The 15,317-nt window shown below is 63.6% G+C and overlaps 1 protein-coding gene across 3 annotated transcripts; it reads left to right on the top strand.

The window, feature by feature from the left end:
• The first annotated feature begins 491 nt into the window (after positions 1 to 491).
• SPNS1 (SPNS lysolipid transporter 1, lysophospholipid) lies at positions 492 to 15,270 on the top strand. 3 transcript variants are annotated; one of them, XM_050955909.1, is made up of 12 exons: positions 513 to 897; positions 1,143 to 1,208; positions 1,400 to 1,536; positions 4,143 to 4,294; positions 4,652 to 4,718; positions 10,119 to 10,261; positions 10,769 to 10,918; positions 11,617 to 11,806; positions 13,216 to 13,281; positions 13,854 to 13,952; positions 14,052 to 14,223; positions 14,828 to 15,270. In XM_050955909.1, the coding sequence occupies exons 1-12, from the start codon at positions 573 to 575 to the stop codon at positions 14,920 to 14,922; spliced, it is 1,662 nt and encodes a 553-aa protein (XP_050811866.1). In that variant the 5' UTR covers positions 513 to 572; the 3' UTR covers positions 14,923 to 15,270. The 3 variants fall into 3 exon arrangements, with proteins under 3 accessions (XP_050811867.1, XP_050811866.1, XP_050811865.1); XM_050955908.1 differs by having other exon boundaries at positions 542 to 897; positions 10,763 to 10,918; XM_050955910.1 differs by lacking the exon at positions 14,828 to 15,270 and having other exon boundaries at positions 492 to 897; positions 10,763 to 10,918; positions 11,617 to 11,858; positions 14,052 to 14,150.
• The last annotated feature ends 47 nt before the right edge of the window (positions 15,271 to 15,317 follow it).

Genomic DNA, 15,317 nt, shown 5'->3' with positions numbered 1-15,317 from the left:
GGGGGAGGTCGTGGGGGGATGGGAGGTCGTGGGAGCAGGGCTCGGTGGGGGCGGGCGAGGTCGTGGGGGGATGGGAGGTCGTGGGAGCAGGGCTCGGTGGGGGCGGGCGAGGTCTTGGGGGGATGGGACGTCATGGGAGCAGGGCTCGGTGGGGGCGGGCGAGGTCGTGGGGGGATGGGAGGTCGTGGGAGCAGGGCCCGGTGGGGGCGGGCGAGGTCGTGGGGGGATGGGAGGTCATGGGAGCAGGGCTCGGTGGGGGCGGGCGAGGTCGTGTGGGGATGGGAGGTCGTGGGAGCAGGGCTCGGTGGGGGCGGGCGAGGTCGTGGGGGGATGGGAGGTCGTGGGAGCAGGGCCCGGTGGGGGCGGGCGAGGTCGTGGGGGGATGGGACGTCATGGGAGCAGGGCTCGGTGGGGGCGGGCGAGGTCGTGGGGGGATGGCTGTTGCTTGGTTTGGGAGTTGATGGGCCCAGGGTTATGGCGCGATGGGAGGTCGGGGGTGGGGCTCTTGGGGGTTGCGTAGGTGATGGGCAGGGTTCTGTGGGGTGGGAGGCAGGGGGCGGGACTATTGGGGAATGGGGGTCGTGACTGGCAGGGGGAGCCGTAGTCCTGGGGTAACTCCCCCCCCCCTCCACGCTCCGCAGGCCCCGCTCTGGAGCCAGGCTCCCCGTGAGACAGCTGCACACCCCCCGGCCATGGCGACCCGGCACGGCCCCCTTCCCGATGCTGCCCCATTCCTGAGCCAGGCGGACGAGACGGAGGCGGACGCGGCGGAGGGGGGGCAGCCGGAAGTGGGGGTGCACAGCGTCACCGGAATCTCATACTCCCGCTCGGTGATGATCGTCGCCGTTCTCTGCTACATCAACCTGCTCAACTACATGGACCGCTTCACCGTGGCCGGTGAGGGCTGTAGGGAGGGGGGCCGTGGTGTGTGCATGGGGGGGCTGTGGGAGGTCGGGGCCGCATGATGGAGAGGGTTGTGTGAGCAGTGGGGGTTTGGGGCCAAGAGAAGTCGGGGGGACTGCATGGGGTGTGGAGATCTACTGCGGGAGGTGGGCTAGGGATTGGCAGAGGGGGGGCTGCAGGGTCCATGGGGGGCTCTCCCCACTTTCTAACACACACCCCTCCCCCCTCCGGTTCCCCAGGCATCCTGCCTGATATTGAGTCGTTCTTTCGCATTGGAGACAGCAGCTCCGGGCTCCTCCAGACAGGTATGGGGGCAGGGGAAGGGAGGGGGAATCTCATAGCAATGGGGGAAGGGATGCACCGTATGTGTGGGGTGACGCCCTCTGGGGGCTGGGGCAGCATCTTCTCCGGTGGGGAGGGCTGGGGGTGGAGGGTTTATGGGGGAGGGGCTGGGCACAGTGCAGTGCCCCAGGTCTCACTCCCCGCCCTTCCGCAGTGTTCATCAGCAGCTACATGGTGCTGGCCCCGATTTTCGGGTACCTGGGCGACCGCTACCACCGCAAGCGCCTGCTTTGTCTGGGCATTGCCTTCTGGTCGGCCGTCACGCTGGGGTCCAGCTTCATCCCCCAGGAGGTACCGGCTGGCAGGCCGCGCGCAGGGCGGGTGCAGTGTGGAGATGAGGGGCTGGACCGGTGCAGGGGGTACTCCTGGGCGAATTCTGTGCCATTGCTCAATGCAGAATTTTTACTCTTGTGGGAATTCTGCACCAAAAAAATTCGAAATTCTGCAAGAAAAATTTTATGTTTGTGCACAAAATCTTAAAATTCTACATATTGTATTTCTCAAAATAACACAATATAATCACACCAGTTTCAATTATTTTTGCTCATTTATTTTAAAATACTGTCAGCAAGTACGTCTGAAACAATACAGACAACAAAAAAGATTCAGGAAATGTTTTTTGACAAGTAGGTTCCTTACTAGGCATATTAACCCCGTAATAATTCCTGTAAACTACCATATGGAACCATATTTCCCACCCCTCTCAGATGCAGACAAAGGCTGGGGGGAGCCGGGGGGAACGGAGGAGCTGAGGGAGAGGGAAGGAGCCTGGCTGTGAACTTGGAGGGTTGTTGGGTGTGGGTGGGAAAAGTCTGGAACAGGTTTTTGGGGGGGATGCGGAGGGATTGTTAGGGAGCTTCCCCCATGCAGACCCTGGCTGATCCCTAGCCCCCCATTCAGTCAGGCACATTTGCCCTGTCCCTGCCACCCCCATGTGTCTTTGCACCCCCGTCCACGTTTCCCTCCACCCCCACTCAGACACCCACTGCCCCATCCCCAGGTGGTTCTGCACCCCCTTCCCCTGTCCTTTGTGTGTCCCTGTGCCCCTTCCCCCAGCCCCATGTGTCTGCCCCCACTCAGCCACCCCGTCCCCATGTGTCCCTGTACCCACTGCCGTGTCCCCATGTGTCTCTGCCCCCACTCAGCCACCCCGTCCCCATGTGTCCCTGTACCCACTCCCGTGTCCCCATGTGTCTCTGTGCCTCCTCAGGCCCCCTGCCCTTATGTGTCCCTGTACCCCCTCCCCCATTACCATGTGTCCCTGTGCCCCTTCCCCCAGCCCCATGTGTCTCTGCCCCACTCAGCCACTCCCCTGTCCCTTGTGTGTCCCTGTGCCCCTTCCCCCAGCCCCATGTGTCCCTGTCCCCATGTGTCTCTGCCCCCACTCAGCCCCCCCTGCCCTTATGTGTCCCTGTACGCCCTCCCCCATTACCATGTGTCCCTGCGCCTCCACGCCCATTCAGCCCCTGCCCCAATCTGCCTTCCCCCACTAGCCCGTATGCGCCCATCTGGCCCCCCAGTACCCCACGCTGTCTGTCTCCCCATAGCCCCTTCTCCTGACCCGGCCCTCTGCGCAGAAGGCAGGCTCTTTCTCTGCCCTTGCTGGCCGGGAGCTGCGGCTGTGTTCTAGCACCACAGCGCCCTCTGATGGGCCAAATGGAACTGCAGAAGTTGTTGTCTGTTGTTCTTGTGCCACAGCACCCTCTGGAGGGCAAAAGGTGGAACTGCAGCAACATTTCGGCAGAACCTTTTTTTCTGCACAAAAAATTAAAAATATGCATGGCTTATTAATTATGCACATGCACAGTAGTGCTGGGTTAACTAGCATAGCAGAGAATTCCCCCAGGAGTCAATTTTGCAGAAATTAACATGTGCACAGAATTTCCTTTCCCCCACAGAAATGGGCTGCAGGGCTGCTTGACCCACAGAGCCCAGCGCACAGAGAGAACAATGCTGGGGGGAAAGGAAGGGAGCTGGAGGGCTCCTGGCAGCTGAAGTTCCCAGCCTGCTTTGGGGGAAGGAATCGGTGGTGTGCAGGAAACTCCATGCAAGCCTGGGGTCGAACATCGGGCTGTTTCTCCCTCTGGGCTCTGGGGCGGAGGGGGGCGAGTGTCTGGGCAAGGGGGGACTGTGGCTGAGTTCTGGCAGGGAGGAGGGCAGGTGCCTGGGCTTGAGGGTCCATGGCTGGGCTCGGGAGGGGGATGCTGGTATCTGGGCCAGGGGACCCTGCGGTGGGCCTTTGTGGTGAGGTGTTGTGAGAGGGGGGAAAGGGGCAGAGGAACAGGAACTGGGTTGTCAGAGGGGTTTCTTTAGCTCTCTACTCCTGGGGGGATTTGTTTGTGTCTGTTGCTTCAGAAGCCCTTGCTGAAAGGTACATTGAAATAAATTACCAAAATAATTGAAACTGGCGTGATTATGTAGTGTTGTTTTGACAAATAAAATCTGCAGAATTTTAAAAGATTGTGCACAGAATATTTAATTTTTTGATGGAGAATTCCCCCAGGACTAAGGGGGTGCAGCGGGGCTGGGGATGTGCATGCAGGGCAGGTGCAGGGTGGAGGGGGTGAGAGCTGGAGCGGTGCAGAGGGACTGGGGGCTGTGTATGGGGGGAGCTGTGCCCGCAGGGCGTGGGGCGCAGGCTGCACCCCATGGTGCTCGGGGTGAGGCGGTGCAAGCGGGGTTGCCCCCACTGAGTATCCCTCGCTCCCCTGTACTGGGTTCCCCCATCTCCAGGCTCCTCAGCGTGATGGGGAGTTTATGGTCGTGGGGGTGGCCGGGCCAGGCCTGTGACTCGTGGGGAGCTGGGGGGTGAGGTTCCCGTTCCTGGGCGTCTCAGCCCCTCAGCAGGCCGGGGTGCATTGCCGTCCCTGAGCTGTCTCTCCCCCTTCCCCCCACAGCAGTTCTGGCTGCTGCTGGTGACGCGGGGGCTGGTGGGGGTGGGGGAGGCCAGCTACTCCACCATCGCCCCCACCATCATCGCCGACCTGTTCGTTAGCGACCAGCGCAGCCGCATGCTGGCCTTCTTCTACTTCGCCATCCCCGTCGGCAGGTGAGGGGCGCTGGGGGGCACAGGACAGGCCGGGCAGGGGTGGGAGTCCCAGTTCTCCCCTCCCCCCCCCAGTAGGTGGGGGGTGAGTGTAAGGAGTGTTGAGGGACAGGTGCGGGTTGGGTAAGGGGTGTTGGGGTCAGAGCGGGCAGTATGGAGGAGGTGGTGGAAGCAGTGACGGTGGGATGGGAGCCCAGGGGCAGGGTGGGGGTGGGAGCCTGGAGTTGGGGGCAGTGGGCATATGGCATTGGTGTTGGGTTGGAGGGCAGGTTTTGGGGCAGTTTGGGTAAGGGCCGAGTGGTGGGGTGTGGGTGTTGGGGGGCAGCGGGTCCTGGCTCTAACCTCTGCCTTCCCCCTCAGTGGGCTGGGCTACATCGTGGGCTCGAAGGTGAAGGACTTGGCTGAGGACTGGCACTGGGCCCTGCGGGTGAGTCTGGGGAGCTGGGCGGGGGCGGGGTGTCACGAGGGCTGGCTCGGGGCTCTGGAGCCCCCAAGTGACATGCTGACAGGACCCTTTTGTTCTGTGACACCCCTCAGGGAACATTATCAGTAGGGGGAGCATCCTGGGTCTGACCTCGGGGCGTCCAGCCCCCCATTCACCCCATGAGCTCCCCGCAGCGAGTCCCCCTGGACGGGGCCCTGGGGCAGCCAGAGGGCCGCCACCCCCACCGCAGCCAGCCATGACTCGCGCCCCCCCCCCACTCCGCAGGCAGCCGGGACTCCCAGTCATCGTGTGACCCAGACGGGCTATCAGCCCTCAAGAGCCCAGTGCAGAACAGGGCTTGTTAGCACAGACATCGGGGACTTCCAGCTAAGCCCATCTTGGGAGGACCCCGAGTCCTGGACTCTCCCCTCCGAGTCCCAAACAGGAGCTGCCTGGTTACGGCTGCCTGGCTCCAGACCCCTGTGCCCACCCCCCCCACCTCCCCCATTCCTTTGTCTCTTTCTCAGGCCAGCAGGTCACCTGGTCGACACCTCCCACTTCTGGCTGGTCCTTGCAGAGGAAGGACCTGGCCATCGCCTGCCAGGTGACAGTGTCGGCCATTCTCTGTCCCAGGCAGCCAGTCACAGTCACACCTGCCCGCTGGGGGGCACTGCAACGATCACACACCCTCATCCCACCCCCAAACACTTGAGTAACACACAGGGGAAACTGAGGCACACGCAGTATTCAGAGAAAACATGAAGAACATTCCCACTTTGTCGCAGTCCCAGTTAGCTGTCGGGAGCACAGCATAGAACAGACCTTGTTAGCAGAGAAAGCACGAACTTTCAGCAAGGTCCATCTTGGTCGAGCCCGGGTTCTCCCCTCCAGACCAACGACCCTCTGACCCTCCGTCACACCCAGAGCTGCCCCTCCTTGTCCTTTGTCATCTTTCCCAGGCAAACCTTTGTTCTTCATCCCAAAGGTGCTCCCCCCACCCCCGCCATCAGTTGCTAAGTTACAAAGTGTCTGATCATTGTCTGGGCCCAGACAGCTGCTGGGTGACAGTCACACCTGGTCTTAGGCAGCAGTTCTCAACCTTTCCAGAGTCCTGTGCCCTTTCAGGAGTCTCTGCAAAGATCAAACACACTTGCCCCACCACAAAATGAATTGTGCAATACACAGGGGAAACCAGGGCCCATAGAACATTCATACAAAATATTAAGAAAATCCCCCACTTTGTCAGATCTCTCCCCACTGTGAGACCGAACTGGGCAGGGTCGCCTCAGCCGGTGACCTGGGGAAGTTCAGGGCCCCTCTCCGGGACAAAGCATCGGCTGTAACATTTGCACTCCCCTTCACATGGACCGTTCCATCTCATCATCCTGCAGGAGCAGGCTCCACCTCAGGAGCTTGGCGTTGGCCCCTCTCATCTGGTGCAGCCTGGTCAGGGGAGAGTGGTCGGTGTACACGGTGAAGTGTCGCCCAAAGAGATCCGACTGCAGCTTTTTAAGAGTCCACCCCAGGCCAGGCACTGCTTCTCGATGGCCGCGTAGCCCTGCTCCCGGGGCAGCAGTGTCCTGCTCAGGTACCTGATGGGGGCTTTCTCCCCCTTAGCTTCAGCACCGTGCCCCGCACTGCGTCTGGAGCAACTGTGAACACCATAAAGGGCTTGTCAAATTCGGGGGTTCCCAGCACTGGGCCCCTGAGCAGAGCCTCCTTCAGCGCCTAGAGAGTCCCCGGCACTGCCCAGTCCAGACCAGCGTGTCTGGCTTCCCCTTCTCGCAAAGCTCTGTGCTGGGAGCTGACAGGGAGATGAAGTGGTGCACAAACCTCCGGCAGTGCCCCCCCATCCCAGTAAAGGCCTGGGCCCATTTCATAGACCCATAGAATGTCAGGATTGAAAGGGACTTCAGTTGGTATCTAGTCCAACTCCCTGCTCAAAGCAGGACCAACCCCAGCTAAATCATCCCAGCCAGGGCTTTGTCAAGCCAGACCTTAAAAACCTCTAAGGAAGGAGATTCCACCACCTCCCTAGGGAACCCATTCCCATGCTTCACCACCCTCCTAGTGAAATAGTGTTTCCTAATATCCAACCGAGACTTTCCCCACTGCATCTTGAGACCATTGCTCCTTGTTCTGTCATCTGCCACCACTGAGAACAGTCTAGATCCATCCTCTTTGGAACCCCCTTCAGGGAGTTGAAAGCAGCTATCAGCCCCAGCCTCATTCTTCTCTTCTGCAGACTAAACAATCCCAGTTCCCTCAGCCTCTCCTCATAAGTCATGTGCCCCAGACCCCTGATCATTTTTGTTGCCCTCCACTGGACTGTCTCCAATTTGTCCACATCCCTTCTGTAGTAGGGGGCCCAAAGCTGGATGCAATACTCCAGGTGTGGCCTCACCAGTGCCAAATAGACGGGAATAATCACTTCTTAACCTGGTTCTCAGTCTGGGGAGCGGCCAGTCTCTGATCGCCCCCACCTTGGCTGGCTCTGGCTTTAGGCAGGCGCTCCCCACTTTGTGGCCCAGGTATGACACCTCTGTCATCCTCACCTGGGATGTCCCAGCTTTTACAGTCAGTCCTGCCTCCTGGAGACGATCCAGCCCCCTCTTCACCTGGGACACCCGGTCCTCCCAGGTCTGGCTAACGACATAGATATTATCCACCCCCTCAGTAACTGATCCCCTGACGCCGGTGCCTCCTTGAGGCCGAAAGGCAGGACCAGGAGCTCACAGAGCCCCAGGGGATGATAAAGGCAGATTTCAGCCTGGCCTCTGAATCCAAAGGCACCTGCCAGCAGCCTTTGGTGAGATCTCTGGTCATGGGGTACTGAGTCCCCCACAACTTGTCTAGGATCTCATCAGGCCCAGGCATGGGGCAGGCACCGGACAGGGTGATGGCATTGAGCTTCCGATAGGCCACACAGACATGGATAGACCCATCTTTCCTAGGGACCAGCCCCACAGGAGAGGCCCTGGGGCTGGAGGATGGCTGGATCACCCCCAAAGCCAGCATCTCCCTGATCCCTCCCTCCAGCCCTGGGCTGTGTTCCCGGTGACTGTGAACAGGGAGCACCTGACGGGAGGGTGGGCTCCTGTCCCCACATGGTGGCCAGCCAGGTTCGCGAGCCCCAGCTGGCTGGAGAACGCTGCCCCGGGTAGGAACATGGGGTCGGTCTCCTGGCCGCTCTGAATGAAGTCTGGCAGGTCTCCAGGGCAGCGTGACTCTGCTCACTCTCACCAGCACAAGAAGCCTGCTTGGCTTCGGCCTCCCTGGGTCTGACCTTGGAGCGTTCAGCCCCATTCACCCCGGGGCTCCCCGCAGCGATGGGACTCCTGGGGAAGCCTCACATGCCCCCCAAAGGATCCTGCCCCCCAACTCCAAAGCCAGCCAGGAGCCCCAGCCAGTGTGACACAGACGGGTTATTAGTTGACAGGAACCCAGCATAGAACAGGGCTTGTTAGCACAGACATCAGAGACATTCAGCAGAGTCCGTCATGGGGGGATGCAGGGCCTCGTGCCCTGGCCCCCCAGCTCTAGCCAGCAGACGGCCCAGCCTCAGATATGCCCATTGCCGCCCCCCCCCCCCCCCCATGTCCTTTGCCTTTTTCCCGGGCAAAAGGTCTGCGCCTCTCCCCTGGCTCCAGCTCGTTGCAGGTGCCCTTGCCAGGTTATAGAATGCTTCCGCCATTCTCTGGGCAGGCAGCCAGAGGCAGCCCCACCTGCCCACTCAGTCTCAGCAAAAACCAGACTCCCTTTCCCCACCACCTAGGTCTTGTGTAACACATGGGGAACTGAGTCACACACTGTATTCATGCAAAACCTCAAGAAGAAACTTCCCACTGTCACACGCGGCACCTCTCTGATCTCTGCCTGCTGAGCAGGGTTAGCTGGTCAGAGAGGGGAGCCAGCTCCTGTTTCAGGGAAGAGACCCACCAGGGGATCTTCCCCCTTGTCCCACTGGCCACACACGGCCAGGACCAGCTTCTCTCACAGTTTGGCTCCATCATGTTGACCTGGTGTGACGAACTGGGAATGTTCTTGATGTTTCCTCTGAATACTGTGTTGGTGCCTCAGTGTCCCCTATGCAGATCTTAAGTATCTAGGTGGTGGGATAAGGGCATGTGATTGCTGAAGAGCAAAGGGACAGTGCACCTAAATGCCTGGCACTCTGTCTCCTAGCAACTGATGGACTGGGCCCCCCCTCTGCAAAGGTGCCAGTTGAAGGTGTTGGAGACAAAGAGATCAGGTGACCTCCTGGCCCGGGAAAGGGGCTGAGGAGAGAGGAGGGGCTGGGGGGGTTGTTAGTCTGGAGCTGGCTGGGGTTGAGGAGTGGAGGGCAGACCTGGGGGTCTGGCTCACTGACCCCCAGAATGGACCCGGCCGAGGGGTCCGGTTCTCTGTACCTACAAGCTCTGTTTTAGACCCTGTTCCTGTCATCTAATAAACCTCTGTTTTACTGGCTGGCTGAGAGTCACGTCTGACTGCAAAGTGGGGGTGCAGGACCCTGTGGCCCCCCCAGGACCCCGCTGGGGCGGACTCGCTGTGGGAAGCGCACGGAGGGGCAGAGGATGCTGAATGCTCCAAGGAGAGACCCAGGAGGTGAAGCCGTGGGAGCTTCTTGCCCTGAACAAGTCTGCTCCAAGGGAGAGGAGGCTCCCCAGAGTCCTGCCTGGCTTGGTGGGGAGCAGTTCCAGAGCATCGCCCGGTGACTCCGTGACACCTGGTCCCCTCGGTGGCTGTCAGCCCGGCTGGGCAGTTCTACCACATCGTTCTCCTCATTCAGCTGCTGGATGTCCTTGAAGGGTCTGTCCCAGGGCTTATTGCAGCTTATTCTTCTCCTGGGATGAGACCCTCACCTGGTCCCGGTGCCATAGGCTGAGCGGTCGTAGCAGGGCCCTGGCTGGGTTCTCCCTGGCTGGACCCATGAGCCTGTGAGCTTTTCCTGGAAGGTCAGTACATGATCCAGCACTGGTTCTCCATCAGGGGAGCCTTCCTCTCCCGTCCGGCCCTCCCCAAGCCGGGGTCCCCTCACTCCCCTCCCATACAGCAGCTGCAAAGGAGAGAACCCCCATGGGGTACGCGGACAGCAGGTGGGGTAAGTACGTGTTCCCGTCCTGCAGATGCTGGCCCAGGAATGTCCTCAGCATCATCTTCAGGGTCCCAGTTGAACCTCTCCACCAGCCCCCGAAGGGAATCTTTCCCTGCAGCCCCCCTTAAGGGTTCCTCAGCCCTGCGACCAGCAAGGCCCTTCAGCTTGTCTGTGGAGGGATCCTTCTGCCGCTCTGTCTGAAATTCAGCTGCAACACCTGGGGGAAACCGAGGCACATACAATATTCATACCAAACATTAAGAAAATCCCCCACTTGGTGACACGGGGTCACCCTCTCTGCCCCCCAGGTGACACCGGCGCTGGGTGTGGTGGCTGTGGTGCTGCTGGTCACGGTGCTGCGGGAGCCACCACGGGGGGCCGTGGAGCGTCATTCCGACTCCCCCCTGCGCTACACCTCCTGGGCCGCTGACATCAGGGCACTGAGCCGCAAGTGAGTGGGGCAGCACGTTGGGTCCCAGTGAAGAGAGAACTGTGGGTGCTCAGCAGGGGCCAGGGATGGGAGGAGCAGGAAGTGGGGGGGTCAGGAGAAGGTGGGGCTGGGAGGAGCAGGGTATAGGGCTGGGAGGGGTGAGAGGCACTGGAGGTCAATATGCAGCTGTGAGGAGGGGACTGATCTGGGGATTGGCAGGGGACTGGGAGGAATGGGGTGGGGCTGGGAGGAGCGGGACTGTGGGTCAGCAGAGGGGCTGAGGGGAGCAGGAGGGGCTCAGTTCTCGGGGGGCTGGGGGTTGGCAGGGGACTGGGGGGAGCAGGAGGGGATCGGTGCTTGGGGGGGCTCGGTTCTCGGGGAGGTGGGGGGAGCAGGAGAGGATCGGTGCTTGGGGGGGCTGGGGGGAGCAGAAGGGGCTTGGTACTTGGTGGGGCTGGGGGGAGCAGGAGGGGATCGGTGCTCGGGGGGGGGCTCTCACTTTTCCCCCCTCCCCCCCGGCAGCCGCAGCTTTGTGCTGTCGTCGCTGGGCTTCACGGCGGTGGCGTTCGTGACGGGGTCGCTGGCGCTGTGGGCCCCGGCGTTCCTGTACCGCTCCTGCCTGGCCACGGGGCAGTGCCGGCCCTGCCCCGACAAGGACACCTGCAGCTCCCAGCAGAGGTGAGCGCCCTTGGGGGGCCTGGCTCTGAACTCTGACCCCCAGTACCGGGGCTATTCCCTCCCCAGTGACTCCTGAACTCTGACCCCCAATGCCGGGGCCATTCCCTCTCCGGTGACCTCTGAGCTCTGGAATTGGGGCCGTTCTTTCCCCCAATGACCCTGAACTCTGACACCCCCCCCGCCATGTCGGGGCAGTTCCCTCCCCAGTGACCCCAGAACTCTAACCCCCAGTGCCGGGGATGTACCCCCCCCAGTGACCCCAGAATCCTGACCCCCAATGCTGGGGCTGTTCCCTCCCCAGTGACCTCTGAACTGATACCCGATGCCGGGGCCGTTCCCTCCCCAATGACCTCTGAACTCTGACCCTTGATGTCGGGGCAATTCCCTCTCCAGTGACCCCTGAACTCTGACCCCCGGTGTCAGGGCCATTCCCTCCACAATGACCCCTGAACTCTGACTCCTGGTGCTGGGGCCGTTCCCTCCCCGTGACCCCTGAACTCTGACCCCCGGTGTCAGGGCCATTCCCTCCACAATGACCCCTGAACTCTGACTCCTGGTGCTGGGGCCGTTCCCTCCCCGTGACCCCTGAACTCTGACCCCCGGTGTCGAGGCTGTTCTCTCCCCATGACCCCTGAACTCTGACCCCCGGTGTCGAGGCTGTTCTCTCCCCATGACCTCTGACTCCCCTGTCTTCACAGCCTGATCTTCGGGCTCATCACCTGTGTGACGGGCTTCCTGGGCGTGGGGGCGGGCGTGGAGATCTCCAAGCGCCTCCGCAGAACCAACCCCCGGGCCGACCCCCTGGTCTGCGCCGCCGGCCTGCTGGGCTCCGCGCCCTTCCTCTTCCTGGCCCTGGTGTGTGCGCAGGGCAGCAGCGTCGCCACCTACGTGAGTCCTGGGGGGCCGCGGGGGGCCGGGGGGCAGCAGCGTCGCCACCTACGTGAGTCCTGGGGGGCCGCGGGGGGCCGGGGGGCAGCAGCGTCGCCACCTACGTGAGTCCTGGGGGGCCGCGGGGGGCCAGGGGGCAGCAGCGTCGCCACCTACGTGAGTCCTGGGGGGCCGCGGGGGGCCGGGGGGCAGCAGCGTCGCCACCTACGTGAGTCCTGGGGGGCCGCGGGGGGCCGGGGGGCAGCAGCGTCGCCACCTACGTGAGTCCTGGGGGGCCGTGGGGGGCCGGGGGGCAGCAGCGTCGCCACCTACGTGAGTCCTGGGGGGCCGCGGGGGGCCGGGGGGCAGCAGCGTCGCCACCTACGTGAGTCCTGGGGGGCCGGGGGGCAGCAGCGTCGCCACCTACGTGAGTCCTGGGGGGCCGCGGGGGGCCGGGGGGCAGCAGCGTCGCCACCTACGTGAGTCCTGGGGGGCCGCGGGGGGCCGGGGGGCAGCAGCGTCGCCACCTACGTGAGTTCTGGGGGGCCGCGAGGGGCCAGGGCAGCAGCATCGCCACCTACATGAGTCCGGGGGGGGGCCGGGGGGCAGCAGCGTCGCCACCTACGTGAGTCCTGGGGGGCCGCTGGGGGCCAGGGCAGCAGCATCGCCACCTACGTGAGTCCTGGGGGGCCGCGAGGGGCCAGGGCAGCAGCATCGCCACCTACGTGAGTCCTGGGGGGCCGCGGGGGGCCGCGGGGCAGCAGCGTCGCCACCTACGTGAGTCCTGGGGGGCCGGGGGGCAGCAGCGTCGCCACCTACGTGAGTCCTGGGGGGCCGCGGGGGGCCAGGGCAGCAGCGTCGCCACCTACGTGAGTCCTGGGGGGGGCCGCGGGGCAGCAGCGTCGCCACCTACGTGAGTCCTGGGGGGCCGGGGGGCCAGGGCAGCAGCATCGCCACCTACGTGAGTCCTGGGGGGCTGGGGGGCCCAGAGCAGCAGCGTCGCCACCTACATGAGTCCGATGGGGGCAGGGCTGGGGAGGGCCCAGGGCAGCAGTGTCGCCACCTACGTGAGTCCCAGGGGCAGGGCTTGTGGGGGGGGCCAGGGCAGCAGCATTGCCACCTACGTGAGGCTGGGGGGGGTGGTGCCTGGAGCCAGGCCATACTTGGGACCGAGGGGAGCAGGGCTGGGGGGTGATCAGGACCGAGGGGAAGAGGACTGAGGGGTGCTCGGGACCAAGGAGAGCAGGACTAGGGGGTGCTTGGGACCGAGGAGAGAGGGGTTGGGGGTGCTCGGGACTGAGGGGAGCAGGATTGGGGGTGGACACTCCACACACTTTTGTGCGGGGTGCCCAGCGTTGGCAGGGGAGAGAGGACTCAGGGAGAGGCAGGGGGGGTCCTTAGCCTCAGTAACCGGGCCCCTCCCCCTGCAGGTGTTTATCTTCATTGGGGAGACGCTGCTGTCCCTGAACTGGGCCATTGTGGCGGACATCCTGCTGGTGAGTCCGTCCTGCGGCCACGTGTCCGGAGCCACGGGGCCAGCGCCGCCCCGGCCCCTGGGAGCGACACCCCCCAGCCCCTAGCTGGCCTCTGGGAGCAACACCCCCCCGCCCCCCAGCCCCAGCCAGCCCCGGGGAGTGACACCCCCCCTCCCCTGGCCCCTAGCCGGCCCCTGGGAGCAACACCCCCCCTCCCCCGGTCCCTAGCCAGCCCCTGGGAGTGACACCCCCCCGCCCCTAGCCAGCCCCTGAGAGTGACACCCCTCCCCCGGCCCCTAGCCGGCCCCTGGGAATGACCACCACCCTCCACCCCAGCCCCTGCGAGCAACCCTCCCCCCCTCCGGCCCTTAACCAGCCCCTGTGAGCAACCCCCCACTCCCCCCCTTCCCCTGATCCAGCCCCTGGGAGCGACACCCCACCCCGTCAACCAGCCCATGGGAGCGACCTGGGGCGGCAGGGACAGACAGACGGACACAGAGCAGGGGGAGGGGCAGGGGCAGACAGAAACACAGCAGGGTGGATGGGGGGCAGGGCCCCCACGCCTGTGCTGACCCGGCCCCTCTCACCTGCAGTACGTGGTGGTCCCCACACGCCGCTCCACGGCCGAGTCCTTCCAGATCGTCATGTCCCACCTGCTGGGTGACGCCGGCAGCCCCTACCTCATCGGCGTGGTGAGTGCGCGGCAGCGGCACTGCTGGGGGGAAGCTCACAGCGCCGGGGGGGGTGCTAGGGATTGTGGGATGGCTCCGCTCACCCTCTCTGCCCCCCAGATCAGCGACAGGATCCAGCGGGGCCGCCCCCCGTCCTACCTGCTGGAGTTCCACAGTCTGCAGTACGCCCTGATGCTGAGTGCCTTCGCCGGGGTGCTGGGGGGCGGCTTCTTCCTCGCCACTGCACTCTTCATCCAGGGCGACCGCAAGCGGGCCGAGCTCAGCACCCAGGGTACGTCCCCCAGCACCCCCCAGACCCCCAATCCTGTCACCTCCCGCTCCCCCCAACCCCGTCATCTCCTGCTGCCCCCTAACCCTGTCACCTCCCGCCGCTCTCCCGGCCCACACACCTGCGCTCTTCATCCAGGGCGACCGCAAGCGGGCCGAGCTCAGCACCCAGGGTACGTCCCTCAGCACCCCCCAGACCCCTAACCCCATCACCTCCTGCTCCCCCACAACCCTGTCACCTCCCACAGCCCCCCCGCCCCTCCCGGGCTCTTCATCCAGGGTGACCGCAAGCAGGCCGAGCTCAGCACCCAGGGTACATCTCCCAGCGCCTCCCAGACCTGTAACCCCATCACCTCTCGCTCCCCCTCAACCCCGTCACCTCCTGCTGCCCCCTAATCCTGTCACCTCCCACCCCTCCCCCGGCCCACACACCTGCGCTCTTCATCCAGGGCGACCGCAAGCGGGCCAAGCTTAGCACCCAGGGTATGTGCCCCTGACCCCTAGCGCCCCCTGAGCGTGTCAGCCCCCCGACTCTCCCCCTCCCTCCGCCAGGCCTGCTCCTCTGCCCACCCTGTCAGCCCCTTGACTCTCCCCCTTCCCCCCGCCAGGTCTGCTGCTGGAGGAAGCTGAGCCGGAGGACCAGATTGTGGTGCCGAAGCGCGGCCGATCCACCAAAGTGCCCGTCTCTAGTGTCCTCATCTGAGAGCCACCCCCACCCCCGGTGCTGGGGCTGGGTGCCACCAGTCGGGCAGAGACTATCGCTGCCCCCCACGGGCCAGACTCGGGGCAGGCCGAACTGTGCCAGTTTGGGGGGCTGGTATTGTATGTGAGCGTGGAGCCCCCCGTGGATGGGGCACCCTGGGCTGGGACAAGCCAAGGACCCGCAACTTAACACTCCAGTCCCTGGCGCAGAGAAGGGCTTAGGGACTGAGAGGGGAGGCTCTTGGATTCCTTGGGGGGCCATACAGGTTCCCATTGCATTGTAGGGGGCTGGAGTCCTGCCCCCCCTCCAGCCGTCATGTTTTCACCCCATTAAACTCTTTGTTAGGTCTCCTGCTGCTGCTCTCTGTCCCGGGGGGCAGGACTCCTGGCTGTGCT

The sequence above is a fragment of the Gopherus flavomarginatus genome, chromosome 5 (assembly GCF_025201925.1).
Source record: "Gopherus flavomarginatus isolate rGopFla2 chromosome 5, rGopFla2.mat.asm, whole genome shotgun sequence".
Classification (NCBI taxonomy): Eukaryota; Metazoa; Chordata; order Testudines; family Testudinidae; genus Gopherus; species Gopherus flavomarginatus.
The sequence above is the reverse complement of the archived record's forward strand: the minus strand, read 5'-3'. Positions and strand labels throughout refer to the sequence as shown.